The following is a 17,226-nucleotide window of genomic DNA, read 5'->3' as shown; positions in this document are numbered from 1 at the left end:
CTCTTATTCAGTTTAAGAGAATGGGTGAATTTAAATAAAACTAACCTAGGAATTATTTTCGGGCGCGGAAAAATCTTATTGATACTTGGATGTTGAGTTCATGTATACCACAGAAGATCCTTACTGTAAATATATCTAAGAACTTAAAAAATGCTAGTTTACCGCAATCGTTACATTAGGTAGAAAAAATGAAAGGTGGAGCACGTGATGCATGTGCAGATTGGAAAACTGATAATCTAATCGAAGGATAGATTTACCGCTAGATTTGTTGATCAATCAGTGGCTAACGAGTGGCATAGATCTCGAGATCGCGAGCAGAGTCGTATCCTCAAGTGATGTGAATACAAGGAGTGCACCAGTATCTTTGTCTTTCATCGGTATTTGCAAACGCGACGGTGCCCTCGGTAAAATTATCCCGAACGCTTCCGTATGAGACGTTATCTTCACAGCGGGGCAAGGAAATTTTCAGTCATTCAGTATCTTCGCAGACTCCGTTCGGTTTTCTCCGTTGAATGAAAACTTTGAATTAATGATATTCTAAAAGAGAAATCTGTGCGCCAAGTTAGAATTCACAAATGACTGCTACGTGTGAAGTATTAATACTTTGTCTATCAACTTACAGAACATTTGGTTTTACAAACTAAATTATAAAATCTCATGAAAATATTATGTAAAATGCAAAGAAGAGAACCGTGATCATCGTTTAAAATATTGTAAAAACGCTACCTTGATTTAATATTCTAATGCAAAGCATATCCGCGAGTGAAGATAAGATAAAGATATTGCTCCCCTACGAGAGTGATTGCCATAGGATTCTGATTTCGATATTCATTGATAAAAAAACGTTTTGAGCAATTTTTCGCACGCGGCAATTAACATTACATTAAAAACGAAAAGTTTGAAGATTAATTTTTACTTTTTCGCGACTCACATTTTCTATGCGACACAATGACTAAAATGGAAAGGATAGAAGACGGCATTTATGTAAAGCTTTCTAGAATGAAAAACACATAAAATCCTGACAATTTACTGTTAATTTTATTTGCAAACCATTTTTTTAGAGACAAAATGACTATACTAACGAGGTTTTTCAACTGGACGATTTTTACTCTTCAAAACCAGATTTTTACGGAAATATTCCACTTGATTATGCGACAATGCCACAGCTCGATAAACAGCAGGAGCAGTCTGAAAGTTCAGTACGTATTATATACATTATCACGTCAAATCAACAGAAATATAACATTAATTATACAAAATAATTAATTATACAAAATAAATCTTTGATTATTAGACGTTTAGTAAGGAGGCGGAATGGGGTGGTAGACTGGAGTTTCTGATGGCCTGTATAGCCACTTCTGTCGGATTGGGAAATGTATGGAGGTTTCCATTCACTGCGTATGAGAACGGCGGTGGTGCCTTCCTAATACCCTATATCACAGTCCTGATCTTGGTCGGGAAACCGTTTTATCTTCTGGAGGGACTCTTGGGACAGTTTACCAGTAGATCTTGTGCAAAAACATGGTACATGACGCCGGCTATGAAGGGTAAGAAAAATAAATCGATCTATTTTTTATATAAAATTAACTTAATTCTTGAATGCGCGAGACTTGCTTTATAAAACAAAAAACAGGGCTGGCAACATTACTTCATAAAAATAACTCGTTCCCATTACTCGTTATTAATTTGCAAAAGTAACTCGTTTCCGTTATTCAAAATATAACGAATAGTTATTTTTTTACTTTACCTTTTTTTCTTGACAATTTTTGCGATTAATGTAAAAAAAATGTCAAAATGCTATTTTTTAGTAGAGGAAATAGAGCTTAAAAAATATATGCCTAATATAGTAAATATTGTGCGTTAGTTTCATGAATGAAATAGATGCTGTCATATCACATAATATATATTGCATTTTTTATAATTTTTATACTTAAATAAATTTATTTTTTGTATTACTTTAATAAGATATTTTTAAATTATACGTTTAATTCTTAATATATATATAATTTCTTTTATTGTGCATGATGGATCATTTGTGTGTGGATTAATTTTCATAATTTTTGCAAAAATTATGAATAGATCCTTATATGTATTTTAATATCTTTAAAAACATTTACAAAATTGTATATTTAAAAAAAAGGAAAGGATGGAAAGAATTATTTAGCCAGGTGCAGTATTTCGAAGAAAAGGAACAAGATACAAATGACTTATCGTGAATACTCTAAGAGTAAAATTATATTTAACACTATACTTAAAATTATATTTAACAATATAAAGGCTAAAATGTAAGAGGAAGTAGAAGTCAGCGCAGTAATCGTTGCGCAAATATAATAATGGAAATGTTTATATGTCCATTTTTAATATAAAATATAACAATATAAAAGTTTTGGTATAAAATTTGGTATAAAAGGTTTGATATAAAATCCGTACGCATTTCAACTTACTTCAAGTTATTCTTAACGGTATCAATATAATTCTAATTTAGTTGTACAAATAATACATGTAGTAGTACAATGTATCAACTATGGTGCCAATCATCCAACATCACAATGAGATTCCTTAGCTTCATCCTAGTTTACAGGCCAGAAAGAAACAAGAATTCTTATAAAGTGAAGCTATAATAAGAATGAGAATGTCACAGGTATATGTGAAATTATTTTTTTAAAAAAGAATCGACAAGAAGAAAGATCGACACTCACCAAATTGATATATCATTTTGTGCATACCATACATATAGCATACACTAGTCAATCAACCAGTAGAATATACAATAATATTAATTTTAATAATCAGATGAAATAATAAGAGAATCTAAATAATTTTTTCGTCAAATGAAAAGAATAGAATGTAACACTCTTCGGTTACACGCAGACAAATAACAAATGTCACAGTCGATACAAGCGCTGATCCGGAACGATCGGAAGCATAATTATAAACATTAATTTCAAATAATATTCAGAATTGACGAATAGACATAGTCTAAAAATTCAGTATTTGTTTGGAGGGTTAAACTCCTTTTTTGTGTTTTTGTATGTATTTCAGACGTTAATCTTTTGTTATAATTTTTTTCTATATCCAAAACTTTGTTCCAATCGAATTCATGGTCAAATTACAATTTGTAATCTGTAATGACCAAATGAGAAGACGTATTTCTTCTAATGTGATTTCGATGTTCTAAAATGCACATATGACGACTAGTTTGTCCTACATAAGAAACCTTACAGTCTTTGTAGGCAATCTTATATACGACGTTTCTCTGCATTGGTTAATAAAGGATCTTTCTGCACTTTGATTAGACTGCGAAATTTATTAATACTAAAATGCAATTTTGAATACCATATTATTAATAATTTTCTTGAATTTATCTGAAATATTGTTAATAAAGGGGATCGTAAACCAATTTTATTGTTAGATGTCACATTCTTTTTATTACCTTTGTTTATCATGTTACTATTTTTTATAAAACATTTTATTTTTTTGAGACACAGTATTAAAAATAAATTCAAGAGGATAATCATTGTTTAACAAAATATTGATGATAAGTTCAAAATTTTTTTGGATTAGAAAGAACACTTTGTTGACTATACCTATGATTACGCCTTTTTTCTACGAAAGAGAACGTCTGTAAAATAAAAAATTTAGATATCTACCTGAAGAAGTCGGTTTTTGATAGTCAGTCAAATACTAATCTTTCGTATGAATTAAAATAGTTGTGTCAAGAAAATTAATTTTGTTATCATCTATTTCTATTGTGAACTGTAGCCTTGGATATACAGAGTTAAATATATTTTAAAAATTATCGATTTGTGTATTAGGAATCGCTGCTGACAATATCGTCAATGTAACGATAATAAAACTTAATCGGAAAACCAAGTTATCAAGTATATTTTCTTCAAGATCAGCCATTACTATATCAGTGATAACCGGCGATAATGGAAGAGCCCACAGATGTCCCAAAATTCTGCTTATAAATTCGACCATCAAACATAAAAAAAGTAGACTCAAGGACGAATTGAACTGCCAACAAAAATTCATCCTTGGGAGCATTGCAATATTCTGAGATAAAATTCTATCTCTTCTCAATGCTCTTAATGGCCAAGTTCAGTAAATATTAGTGAAAAGCAAAACCATATCTAACTAAATTAAATTACTATCAATGTATAAACTTTTTAACTTGTTGACAAAATCATAATTATTGATGTGGCTTCACGGTTGTGATGCTTTTGACAATTAATTTGTATAAACACGTTGCAAATGTATAAAGTGGAGTGTCAATAGACGATACAATTATTCTAAACGGACAATTCATTTTGTATGTACCTTTGGGACACCATAAACTCTCGGAAGAACACCATCAAAAAACTGATTTATACGTAGATTCCGAGGTGTAGTTCGATCTTTACTATCTTGTCAGTAACTCTTTAAGTTTGTTGGTCTTTTTTTTAGTCGGATGTTTGTTAACTAAAAAGTGTATATGTCTTTGTCGCTGAGCATTTCGTTAATTTTTTGTTTATGTGATGAATCTTTATCTAATAAAATGAAATGTTGCCCTTGTCGGCTTTCGTAACAATTAGATTCGAATTGTTTCTTAAAAAACGTCTATTGAAGGAAAATAAGCCAATCAACAAGCCATCAATACAATTTTTGTAAAGAAAAATTAGAGAAAGATTATTAATAACAGAAATAGAAAAATTTCTGATGTTTGTTTGAATGTTTTTAGAAAATCTTTTAATGTTAGATTCAATGTTTTTTATAAATACAAATCATCTCCTTTTTATTGATGAAAGATAATGAAAAATTTTCACCTAAGTAACAAAAGTTGTACTTTTTAGGAATCTGGACAGAAAACAAATTGATTAACTACTTATCCTTCACAGATTTTAATGAGGAAAAGACAGTATTTTTTTACAAAAGAAAAAAGATTAAGAATGATTTTTATATTAGACATGTAATCAATGGAATTATTTTTTTATCGGACTAAGAGAAAAACTATTATATATTGTTGTGTCGAAGGATTTTGATAGTCAGCTTGAGGTACATGTGAGGTATTATTACATAATAATTGATGTGTTGAATATTCTTATACTTTTGTTTTTTATGTTTGTGAAGTAACCAATCCATTTTTTTTATAATCTATCTTTTTCTTTAGTATAGAAAGTAAGCTCTTTTCTTGCTTGTGAAAAAAAATGTTACAAACACTTAATGGAAGACATCGAGATATGTTACGCGACAAGTTAAAAATATGTATCCTTGAATTGTATGTATCATTAAGCTCTAATTTTAATAATCTTGATATAAAGATCTTTCATGTGACTAAATTTGTTTTTGCAACATGCCTATGTCAGTTCTGAATACTATTTGAAATTAATATTTACAATTATGCTTTCGATCGTTTCGGATCAGCGCTTGTATCGACTGTGATATTTGTTATTTGTCTGTAATCGAGACATTTGTTATTTGCATGTAACCGAAGAATGAACTGTTACATTTTTTTTTCATTTGATGAAAAAATTATTTGGATCACTTTTGTTACTTCATCTGTTGAAATTAATATTATATTCTACTGGTTGATTACTGTATGTGTACGCACAAATTGCATCAATTCGGTGAGTGTCAATCTGCTTTTTTCTTGTCGATTCTTAAAAAAAAAAATAATTTCAAATATATCTGTGACATTCTCATTCTTATTATAACTTCACTTTATAAGAATTCTTGTTTCCTTCTGACCTGGGATGAAGCTAAGAAACTTCATTGTGATATTGAATAGTTGGCATCAAAATTATATTATACTTAAAAAAATGGTATTGTTTATAATCTACATTATATACATATATTTAGTTTATGAGATATGACACAGAAAAAATTTTATTTTAAGAAACTAAATATACTGTAAAAATTATATTTGAATTAGTCTATACGTGTGAATTGTGAATAATAACTGTGAAAAATAACTGTGAATACAATGAAAAAAAGGTCGCGATTTAGACAGCCAATCAAACCGTTAATGTTTTATCTCTGTTTTCTAGGGTTATATATTACGATTAAATTTTTATATAGGTAGAAATAAACTAATGATAAAAGTAACTAGTAAAATCGTTACTGTTACTAAAAATGTAATTGCATTATCATGAACGTTACTCAGAAGCAACTATAACATTATTACCCATTCGTTACCGAAAAAGTAACTTGTGATAGTAACTTGTTAGTTGTACAACTTTGCTTCCGCCGTTTTTTTCCGAAATTCGAAGCTTTATTGTAAAAAACTGGTTATACATTTATGATTCAAAGTATTGTCCATCGCTGGCCACTACTTTCTTCCATCTTTCAGGCAGCGTACGAATTCCGCGTCGAAAAAATTGGTCATCTTTTGAGGCTATCCACGAATCGATCCAATTTTTTACTTCTTCATAAGACCGGAAATGCTGGTCAGCCAGGCCGTGTGCCATTGATCGAAACAAGATGATAGTCAGAGGGAGCAACGTCTGGAGAATACGGCGGGTGGGGTAGGACTTCCCATTTCAACGTTTCCAAGTATGTCTTGACCACTTTCGCAACATGGGGTCGAGCATTGTCATGCTGCAAAATCACTTTATCGTGTCTGTCTCTCGTTGTATTGCGGCCGTTTGTCTTTCAATGCTCGGCTCAAACGCATCAATTGCGTTCGATACCGATCGCCTGTGATTGTTTCAGTCGGTTTTACACTACACCGAGCTGGTCCCACCAAATACAGAGCATGACCTTGGAGCCGTGAATATTCGGTTTGGCCGTCGACGTGGAAGCATCGGAACTCCCCATGATTTTCTGCGCTTGGGATTATCGTAATGAACTTATTTTTCGTCCCCAGTCACAATGCGATGCAGAAATCCCTTCCGTCTTTACCTTTCAAGCAGCTGTTCACAAGCAAACAAACGCCGTTTAACATCTCTCGGCTTCAATTCATACGGCACCCAATTTCCTTGCTTCTGAATCATTCCCATGGCTTTGAGACGTTTTGAAATGGCTTGTTGAGTTACTCCTATGATCGTGCCAATTCTTCTTGATTTTGACACGAGTCTTGCTCAAGTAATGCCTCCAATTCTGCATCTTCGAAAACCTCTCTTTCTTCGATGTCAAAATCACCGTTCTTGAAGCGTTGAAACCACTCACGACACGTTCTTTCACTAAGCGGCCTCACCATAAGTATTTGAGAGCATTCGATGAGCCTCAGCCGCAGATTTCTTCATATTGAAGCAAAAAATTAACCTCCCGCAAATGACGAAAATTTGGCTCGTAAACTGACATTTTCAAATCGAGAATAACTTTATGATGCAGACACAAATCGACTAATGTTTCTATGGTGTTATGTTGACAAATGCCCAAGTTTATTGTATGACGTCTATAATCTATTTATTTCGACCACCACTTACCGCTAAAGCCATCTATAGGAAAACGGCGGAAGCAAAGTTGTACACCTAACATATTACTTGTCAACTCTGGCAAAAACTAAGATTTCGATCAATTTAAATCGTAAATACTTATTCCATACATTCAGAGAAAAAAACATAATGACAGCAATACAAGACAAGACATTGTATCTGTGTTGAAAACGGTTCACTCATATTCTTGTAACCATTTATGTTGAATTTTTTAACATATTCATTGTCATATACACTACAAAAAATAAAAAGGTAATTTGAACTTAATATGTAGTCAATTTTCTGATTGTGAGACATGCAAAAATGTTAAAATTAACACAAAAATATTAATTTTAATATGTTTGCACGTTTCAGAAAGTACACAATACGTCCTTAAGTTAATATTAATATTTTATTTTTTACACACACACACACACACACACACACACACACACACACACACACACACACACAACACACACACACACACACACACATTTAAGCGACGTTATATTCCATACTTAATGCCATAAAATATTCTTTCAAATAAAAAAAATTGAGTGGATATCTCACACTTGTTTTATTTACATTTAAAAATTCTTATTGAAAGACCCTTTACAATTATGTCTTAAAAATGACACAAAATATTCGAATTTCTTACTAACATCGTGCGTAAATTAACTCAGTTCATAGAATACGTGCTCAACATATTGCCCAAGTTCAAATAAGAAAAGCAATTGCTGGTTTTATGTACTAACATGTGCCATTTATGGCAATTAATGGCATGTGGCATTTAATGGCAATTTTTTGTTATTCGTATTATATATTTTAACAAGTTCCATTTAGATTTTAAATCGATGATGATGATGACTGATGACTGCATTAATCGCTCTGCATGTCTCTCGATAAATGCCTTCCACGTAGCATGAGATATGAACAGGTGATTGCTTTAATTATCACAATTAGCACATGAGATATAAATCTCAATGTCTGAGATCTTATATGCTATCGATGTCAATGCATATTTTCCTCATCAAGATACGAGGCATGTAGCGAGATTTCAAAGATGTTTGAGAAAATGCGCTGTGAAATAAAAAAAAACATGTAAATAGATCTTACAAAAATACATAACGTATAATACGTATATGCAAATATTTTATAAAATTAAATAAACTTACAATCTCTTGCACGCCTTATCCTTGAATTGGAACGTAATAGTTTTATTTCTTTTTAATTTAAATTTTATTTTTTCGGAGAACTTATAATTAGCAATAGCTGTCTGAACTCTTTTGAAGCTCTCTGAATGATTGATGGTATATTGCATGGAGCTCTTCTTTTAAACAGTGTCTCCTTCCATATCTTTTTTTATACACTCTAAAAGAGAGGATTTTTTTTATATACATTATACTTTGAAGAACAATTGAGACTTGATCAAAGGATACCAAATTGACACATATCATAAGAATGCACTTTAATGATATCGAATCTTTTTTATTTAAGGAATCGGCGCCAACGACATCAAAGTCTGTCTACTACTTTTTTCTTTTCAAAATGAATTCGAGAAAAGAAATCGAAATATATTTAAAAAAAAATCTTATATCTCATTTCTTAAACTTGATAAACATTTCTTTCTGGCATTGCGATCACCAGTTGTATATTTCAAACACATTCTGTAACGCACAATTCTTATTATGTTTTCCACATCATATAGTATCAATAATATCCAGATTACGTAAAGAATTTATATTTTCGTAATCAGCATCCAGGATTTCAGAATGGTCAAGTTGAGTATATGACAGCGCGTTTTGTAAATCCTTTAACATGTACGAGAGCTTTATTATCATCATTCTCTTTCACACCAATTACAGCTATTGTAATCAGGCGTGCTGTACGAAATCAACTTATCTTCCCAATGCAATTCATGATATCCAGCACTCAGCCAGGAAACGCAGTTTTTTTCGGATTTTATCAAGAAATTGCGTGACATGTAAAAATGTAATGAGAGAATGGATCCGTTTCTCTGAGAGAATGGAGTTTCCCTGTTCGTTAGTTTCCCTTCGATTATTGCTTGCCATTCTTAGCTCACAACTTTCAACGAGGAGATGCCCTTGTCCCTTGCAATATCGACAGAATAATGATTACCATGTGTATAAGCTTAAATCCGCTGATTTTTAGTCAGAAAAACACATTTTTTTCCTAGGAAGCAAAAACAAATTTATTCAAAGTACTTGCCCTCGCTAACTATACATTTTTCCCATCTTTCGGGCAATTTGTGTATACCACCAAAAAAATTCCTCATCTTTCGAGGCAAACCACTTATCAAGCCATTTTCGGACGTCTTCGTAAGAATTGAAGTGCCGCTCAGCGAGCGTGTGGCCCATCGACGAAAACAGGTGATAGACAGAAAATGCCAGGTCTGATGAGTAAGCGGGATGGGATAGCATTTTCTAGTTGAGTGTCTCCAAGTAGTTTTGGACCATTGTTGACGTGTGCGATGTCGTGGAGGAAAATCAGCTTGTTATGTCTTTTCCGATAATGCGGCCTTTTTTCGCGCAGAGCACGGTGCAATTTAATCAGTTGTTGATGGTAGCGGTGAGCATTAACAGTTTCTCCAGATTTTAACAGCTCGTAGTAGATGACACCCTCCTGATCCCACCAAATGCACAGTATCATCTTCTGTTCGAAGCGATTTGATCTTGAGAAAGATGTTGATGTTGGGCGGGATCAATCCAAGATTTCTTGCGTTTAGGATTCTGAAAATAGATCCACTTTTCGTCTGTCACAATCCGATGCAGGAACGACTTTCTTTTTTGTCTGGCAAGCAGAATTTGGCATGTGTTTTGGCGTCGCTCTGCCTATTGTTCAGTTCATGCGGCACCTATTTTCTTTTGAACCTTCCCCATGGCATATAGCCGCATGGAAATGGCTGCTTGAGAAACACTCAATTGCTCGGCAAGCATTTTTCGCAATTGGGTATCGTCCTCGTCCAAAAGAGCCTGCAATTGACAGTCCTCAACCTTCCTGAGTCGATTTTCACGCTTCTTGTCACTCAGGTCAAAATTGTCGTCAATGAACCGGCGAAATCAATCTCTGCACGTTGTTTCCGATAAAGCATTGTCGCCATAGGCCTCCACAAGCATTCGATGCGATTCGGCAGCCGATTTCTTCAAATTGAAACAAAAAAGCAAAGCTTCCCGCATATGCTTTTTTTGTAGCAAAAAACTAGACATGATTACGAAAGAAAAAGTATATGTTGTTGTATGAAATTGCTAATGATGTGCACTGGTTAATGTTGACAGATGTCAAACACATAAAAAAAAGTGTGTTGTGTGCCCAGGGCTTAGCTTTGTACGCTCACTAACGCCATCTATGAGCAAACAGCGGATTTAAGCACCTGGTAAGGATACCACGTTTTGCTCTATCTTTGATCGGAAGTCTTTAGCAATATGCCCAAAATTATTACAAATTTGACCAATTTTGTTTTAATTTCTGAATTACGTTGTTCATTTTGTCTCTTCCAACAGTTGTCAGCTAAATGACCGAGTTTATCTCATCACTGACAAATTAAAGGGGATTTATTCTGATTACTGTTATTATTTGTTCGACAACTTTTAGCATTATGGCCTGACTTTGAACATAATTGGTAATAATTTAATAAATAAATAGTTCATGCTTTAAATAATATCGAAAATGTTGCATTATAAACAGACGAATACGTCTGTTAATTAATAATTTGAGAATGTGGACTGTTTCCACATTTCGGTCTTCAGTGTACGATTAAATCGTTCGACGACTGTCAGTTTAAAAATTCAGAAATATGAAAAGATCTCGATTTAGCAAATTAAGATGAGGTTTATGGTGTTACGTCTTGACGACTTCATGATTCTTTTTTTTTGTGGAGAAAATCTGTTTTTCTCTCAAATGCGAATAACAGGCCATCAATAGCACGGCAGATTAAATATTACTTTTTTTATTATAAATGACTAGACATCAATTAAAGGAAAATAATTGTTAGTGTTCGATTGAAAGCACGTGTATTGGTCCTATGACTCACAGATAAACCTTTTTCTGACTCACATATAAAACGAAAACATATTAATCATTTTTATTCTTTTGAAATAATTGGGAAACCTTTGGAAAAAGAAATGATCAAAGTCCAAAGTCCAAGTTTTATTAAATTGCACATCTCGATATATATATGGCCCTTCGAAAAAGCGCAATCAGTTATAAAAAATCTTTTGAGCAGTCCTAAGTGAAATTCAAAATCAGTCGACAAGTTTAATTATTCCAAATGCGGGATTCTCGGCTCAGTGCAATCCAAACAAAATTAATAGTCCACATTGAAGATCTCTCATCCTAAATTAAGAACATCACTGGGGCACCACTGAGACATCATCTTTCGCTATAATTCGCCACTACTTCCAGCAAACAGAAAGAATAAATTCCTTTTTTTTTCTCTTGTTTTTTTCTTTCTCATGTTATTTTAATTTCAAGATTATGTGATGAGATATAATTTCAAAATCAATATTCTCTCGCTCCTTCATTCCTCTTCGATTTATTCTCTCTTTAATCACAAACGCACTCTGTCTATTCTTTCTCCACTCAGAATTACTTAAGCGATAAAACGCTTCAAGTGATTCACCGTTTTTTTTACTCCGAATTACTTAAGCGGTAAAACGCTTCAAATAATTCTTCTTTTTCATATTCACAATTACCTAAGCAATAAAACGCATAGTTACTTAAGACGTTTTATTGCTTAGATAACTTTGAATACGGAATCCATGGTTACTCTCCCTAGAACTAAACCATAACTCCTGGAAAATCTATTTCTTTCCCCTTTCTCTTCGGAATTATCTTCTCCTTTTATGTCATGGGCACTAACGAGAGAAAATTTTAATAAATGGTCTGGCGAAACAGACACAGAGCAGGAAACGCAAAAAAGAGGCTCGAGAAACTCAAAAAAGCTAACGTTCCAATTATTACGCGGATACAAATCGGACAATTTATTTCCCCTCAAATTCTTCGTTGACGAAAAAAGGCTCATTTGTGCCAAAAAAATCGAGATTAAGACTCCCCCGACGTCCCTGTGATCTTACTTCTGACAAGCCTACCGATAGTTTCTCCCGGAATATATCTTCAGACCCTTCCTTGGATCTCGAATTTCCTTCCCCTTCTTCCTCTCTCACTTTGACAAACTCTCTACACTACGCAGTTCCTTCTCTCTCTTTTTCCCCCGTCCCTTCTGAGGACAGCAAGTCTTTCGACGAGATTTTTCAATCTCTTGAAACTCTCGCCGAATCTGCAAGGTTCTCCCTCCCCTTAATCATACCATCTCATCCCACATAAATATACATACACACTCATAGGCAGAAAACCTAGTTAGCTAAATCTTAGCATTATTATTGTTAGCATTTGTAAGTGTATACATACAGGCACATACATACATAAATATATACGTATATCAAAGTAAATAAATGTAACCAATTATTTTTTTTGTAAAATCAATAAGACAGTAATTATTATTTATTTCGCCACCCTTCCAATTCACTGTATTTAGACAAAGATCAGGTCCAATCCCTGATCAAAAGGATTAAGTTCTTTGACCTAAAAGAGAATCGACGGATGCACAATCTCAAATCGGGTAATAGTGTCGCGTATCGACATTGATCTACATTTGGAATATCAATCATAATCAAATGCATCCGATTTGTGGTTCCCGCCTCAGAGCGATAATCACAAGAGCGGAATCAATTGCGACCTTCCACGGTCCCTCCTAATTCTTTCTTCCCTTCAAAATAAATGAATCCCGGGGTCTGGACGTAACAGAACGATGAAAATGGGGGCTCGTCCGGCATTTTAAGTGCGATCTTTGGAAAGGATAATGAACTTGGATTTCTCAGACGATAAGTCTACAACAGGAAACCTTTATAAAATTGCTCTCGGTGACTCAATTGAATCTAAATCAAACATACAAGACATAATATATACTTTCACTCCTGCCAAACCCTTTCAATTCACTTCTGGGAACGTTGATCTAAATTTTAATAAGATCGATATTACAGAACATATTTCAACAAATTTCTCCAAACCTCTTATGCTCGATTTCTTTTCTTCTTGCGATCTCGCAGACGAAACAATTCAACCAAGGTTTAGTATTATGATCACCAAAACAGAGGGACCTAACAGAACAATAACGCACTATAACTTATTCGCTATACTAAAATACGCTGTCGAAGTCGTACTTTTTTTCGATGGCAAAACATCGCTTTAAACTACTTTATCGAGGGTTGCGAGGAAGCAAAATCCATGTTATCAGATGAAGTTGAACCGCAATTCACCAAGGTGATAAAAACAAGAATTGGAAACGCGCCGCACTATACAAGACCAAGACTTTAACGGCATGGCACAATTAACTAAATATCAAAAATAGGTTTACGGTATTTCAAAAAATATATATCAATTACAAGGAGAATTAGACTGTGTTTATCAAAAGAATGAGGAAGACATAATCACATACGCGAATCGGGTGAAGCTTTTAGGAAAGCAAATAATGGACGCCCGTAAAATTTCAGGAAATGTCCTTTGCGATCAAAGTATTAAAGTATCTTTAAAACATGTGTAAGTGCTTTATTAGGGAATTAAAATCAGAAATTGAGTATAGCAAGAAACTTGTTCAAGAAACAGTAACCAATGCATTGCAGATAGAAAGGGAACTCCATTCGACGATAGACTTACGATAAAATCAAGAAAGTACGCCCAGTCAAATATTAATAAATCACGAGAAACCTGTCAGATTTGTTATAAAGAAGGACATTCAGCTTCAAATGTAGGAAATTGACTTAATTTTGGAACAGAGATTCTAGTATGTCAAATCTGTAAAAAACGCGAACAAAACGCTGGTAAATGTCGACTTCGCGACACTCAAATACAACAACTCATTAACATTTCTGCAAGGAAATAATATTAGGTGTACAACTTTGCTTCCGCCGTTTTTTTTCCGAAATTCGAGGGTTTATTGTAAAAAACTGTTTATACATTTATGATTCAAAGTATTGTCCATCGCTGGCCACTATTTTCTCCAATCTTTCGGGTAGCGTACGAATCCCGCGTCGAAAAAACTGGTCATCTTTTGAGGCTATCCACGAATCAATCCAATTTTTTATTTCTTCATAAGACCGGAAGTGCTGGTCAGCCAGGCCGTGTGCCATTGCTCGAAACAAGTGATAGTCAGAGGAAGCAACGTCTGGAGAATACGGCGGGTGGGGTAGGACTTCCCATTTTAACGTTTCCAAGTATGTCTTGACCACTTTCGCAACATGGGGTCGAGCATTGTCATGCTGCAAAATCACTTTATCGTGTCTCTCGTTGTATTGCGGCCGTTTGTCTTTCAATGCCTCTTGTCTCGGCTCAAACGCATCAATTGCGTTCGATATCGATCGCCTGTGATTGTTTCAGTCGGTTTTAACAGTTCATAATATACTACGCCGAGCTGGTCCCACCAAATACAGAGCATGACCTTGGACGTCAAAATCACCGTTCTTGTAGCGTTGAAACCACTCACGACACGTTCTTTCACTAATAGCGGCCTCACCATAAGTATTTGAGAGCATTCGATGAGCCTCAGATCAGCCGCAGATTTCTTCATATTGAAGCAAAAAATTAAAACCTCCCGCAAATGACGAGAATTTGGCTCGTAAACTGACATTTTCAATCGAGAATAACTTTATGATGCAGATAGAAATCGACTAATGTTTCTATGGGGTTATGTTGACAGATGCTCAAGTTTTTGTATGACGTCTATGATCTATTTATTTCGACCACCACTTACCGCTAAAGTCATCTATAAGAAAACGGCGGAAGCAAAGTTGTACACCTAATATTCTATAATAAAATCTTTATCATAAATATTTTGTAAAAAAGCATTAAATTTATTGATAACACAATTTTTAATGTAAAAATTTATTTAATTTATTTTAATTGTTTACTCATACTATTTACATACTGACACAGTTCAAAGTAGACGTGCTCCATGCAATGTTCCGGGTCGAACATAAAAAACACATTGACAGCTTCATGTACGGATATGTACTAAGTTATAACACTATTGCATTATATGCAACACGTATTGAAATAAGTTCTATAATCAGAAAAAGTTTAATTACTTGAATAGTTCATATTAGGAAAGAGCAATTGCGGAGATCAAATAAACAAAATGACACAGAATCATGGCCGGATTCGTATTTAATAATTTGTAACATTATAATTTGTATTTGAGAATGACTTGATTAAGGAAACGTTTGAAATAAATTGAATCATTGATATTTGTATGTTAGTTATTTAACTTTGAACTGTAATATTAAAAAATAAACCAACGGTTACGTCGGTCTGATAGACTACTTTAAACTGTATCAGTACGTAAATAGTATGGGTAAAGAATTAAAATAATTTAAATAAATATTTAATGCAAAAAGGTGTGTTATCAATAAATTTAACATTCTTTTTATAAAATTTGTGATGAAAATTTTATTATAGAATATGAATAAATAATTCACGCTTTAAATAATATCAAAAATGTTGCATTACATGACAAGTAGACGAATACGTGATTAATAATTTGTGTGCGTGAACTGTTTCCATATTTCGATCTTCAACGTACGATTGAACTGTTTGACAACTCGATTCAAAGAAAGAGAAAAGTTTAGAAATACAAAAAAATCTCGATTTAGCAAATTAAGGTTGAGGTTTGTGGGAACCCAGTGTATACAGTTAGGATTAAAAGTGGTGCGATGGACATTCGATAACGGACATTCGATAGATGTTTGACGTTGATTCAAAAAATGTTTTTGATGGTGATTCGATAGACATTCGATGGTTTGATATATGTTTAATAATTGTCATAGATGTTTTGATAGTTCACTAATATTATCATGTGTTAGTGGGCATAATAGTAAAGCATTTTTCGATTAAGTTTAACAGTTAAAAGTGCATAAATTCTTCTCGGTGAGACGTCGATGTACAGTAGTTGTGATGAAGACCACGTTAAATACTATTTTGCATAAGTGTAATATAAAAATTTTTTCTACGGAAAATTGACATGTTACAACATGTTTTGCGATTAGATTATTCTGTTGAATACGTAGAAACACAGTTTTGCAGTTTCGCATAGGTCAAGCATGCCGACTTCAACAATACTTGTCGCTAACGATTATAAATAAACATCCCCGTTTGATTAACAATTAATGAATGAATATCGTTTTTTAAGGGAATACATAATTATAATACATACATTTATAATACTACTATTCCATTTATGATTTTAAGATTGAAAAAGGACGAAAAACTTTATTTCGCAGTTTACAGAAATTGTCTATGTACGTATGTATATCATATAAGTTCTCATCGAAATATTTAGGCATTAAGATCAGTTTGATCGAATATAGAATTTCTATTACTCAATTGATGGAGTTAAAATTTATTTAATTAATTAAAGAAACTTTTTATATGGTTTATAATGTATATATAGTATATATATATATATATATATATATATACACCAGGTGTATAAGCTTAAATCCGCTGTTTGCTCATAGGTGGCATTAGTGAGCGTACAAAGCTACCCTAGGCACACAACACACTTTTTTTATGTGTTTCCATTATTCCATTTATGATTTTAAGATTGAAAAAGGACGAAAAACTTTATTTCGCAGTTTACAGAAATTGTCTATGTACGTATGTATATCATATAAGTTCTCATCGAAATATTTAGGCATTAAGATCAGTTTGATCGAATATAGAATTTCTATTACTCAATTGATGGAGTTAAAATTTATTT

General features: G+C 33.1%; 1 protein-coding gene across 1 annotated transcript in view; it reads left to right on the top strand.

The window, feature by feature from the left end:
- Positions 1-948: 948 nt before the first annotated feature.
- Positions 949-17,226, top strand: part of LOC108690802 (sodium-dependent nutrient amino acid transporter 1-like) — a gene marked incomplete at its 3' end in the record, with an annotated part of 39,378 nt that continues 23,100 nt past the window's right edge. Inside the window, 3 exon segments of the mRNA XM_018198293.1 lie at positions 949-984; positions 1,062-1,199; positions 1,295-1,547. Coding sequence (XP_018053782.1) covers positions 949-984; positions 1,062-1,199; positions 1,295-1,547 — 427 coding nt within the window.

This window comes from Atta colombica, unplaced genomic scaffold, assembly GCF_001594045.1.
Source record: "Atta colombica isolate Treedump-2 unplaced genomic scaffold, Acol1.0 scaffold36, whole genome shotgun sequence".
NCBI lineage: Eukaryota > Metazoa > Arthropoda > Insecta > Hymenoptera > Formicidae > Atta > Atta colombica.
This window is presented reverse-complemented; position numbering and strand designations above follow the sequence as displayed.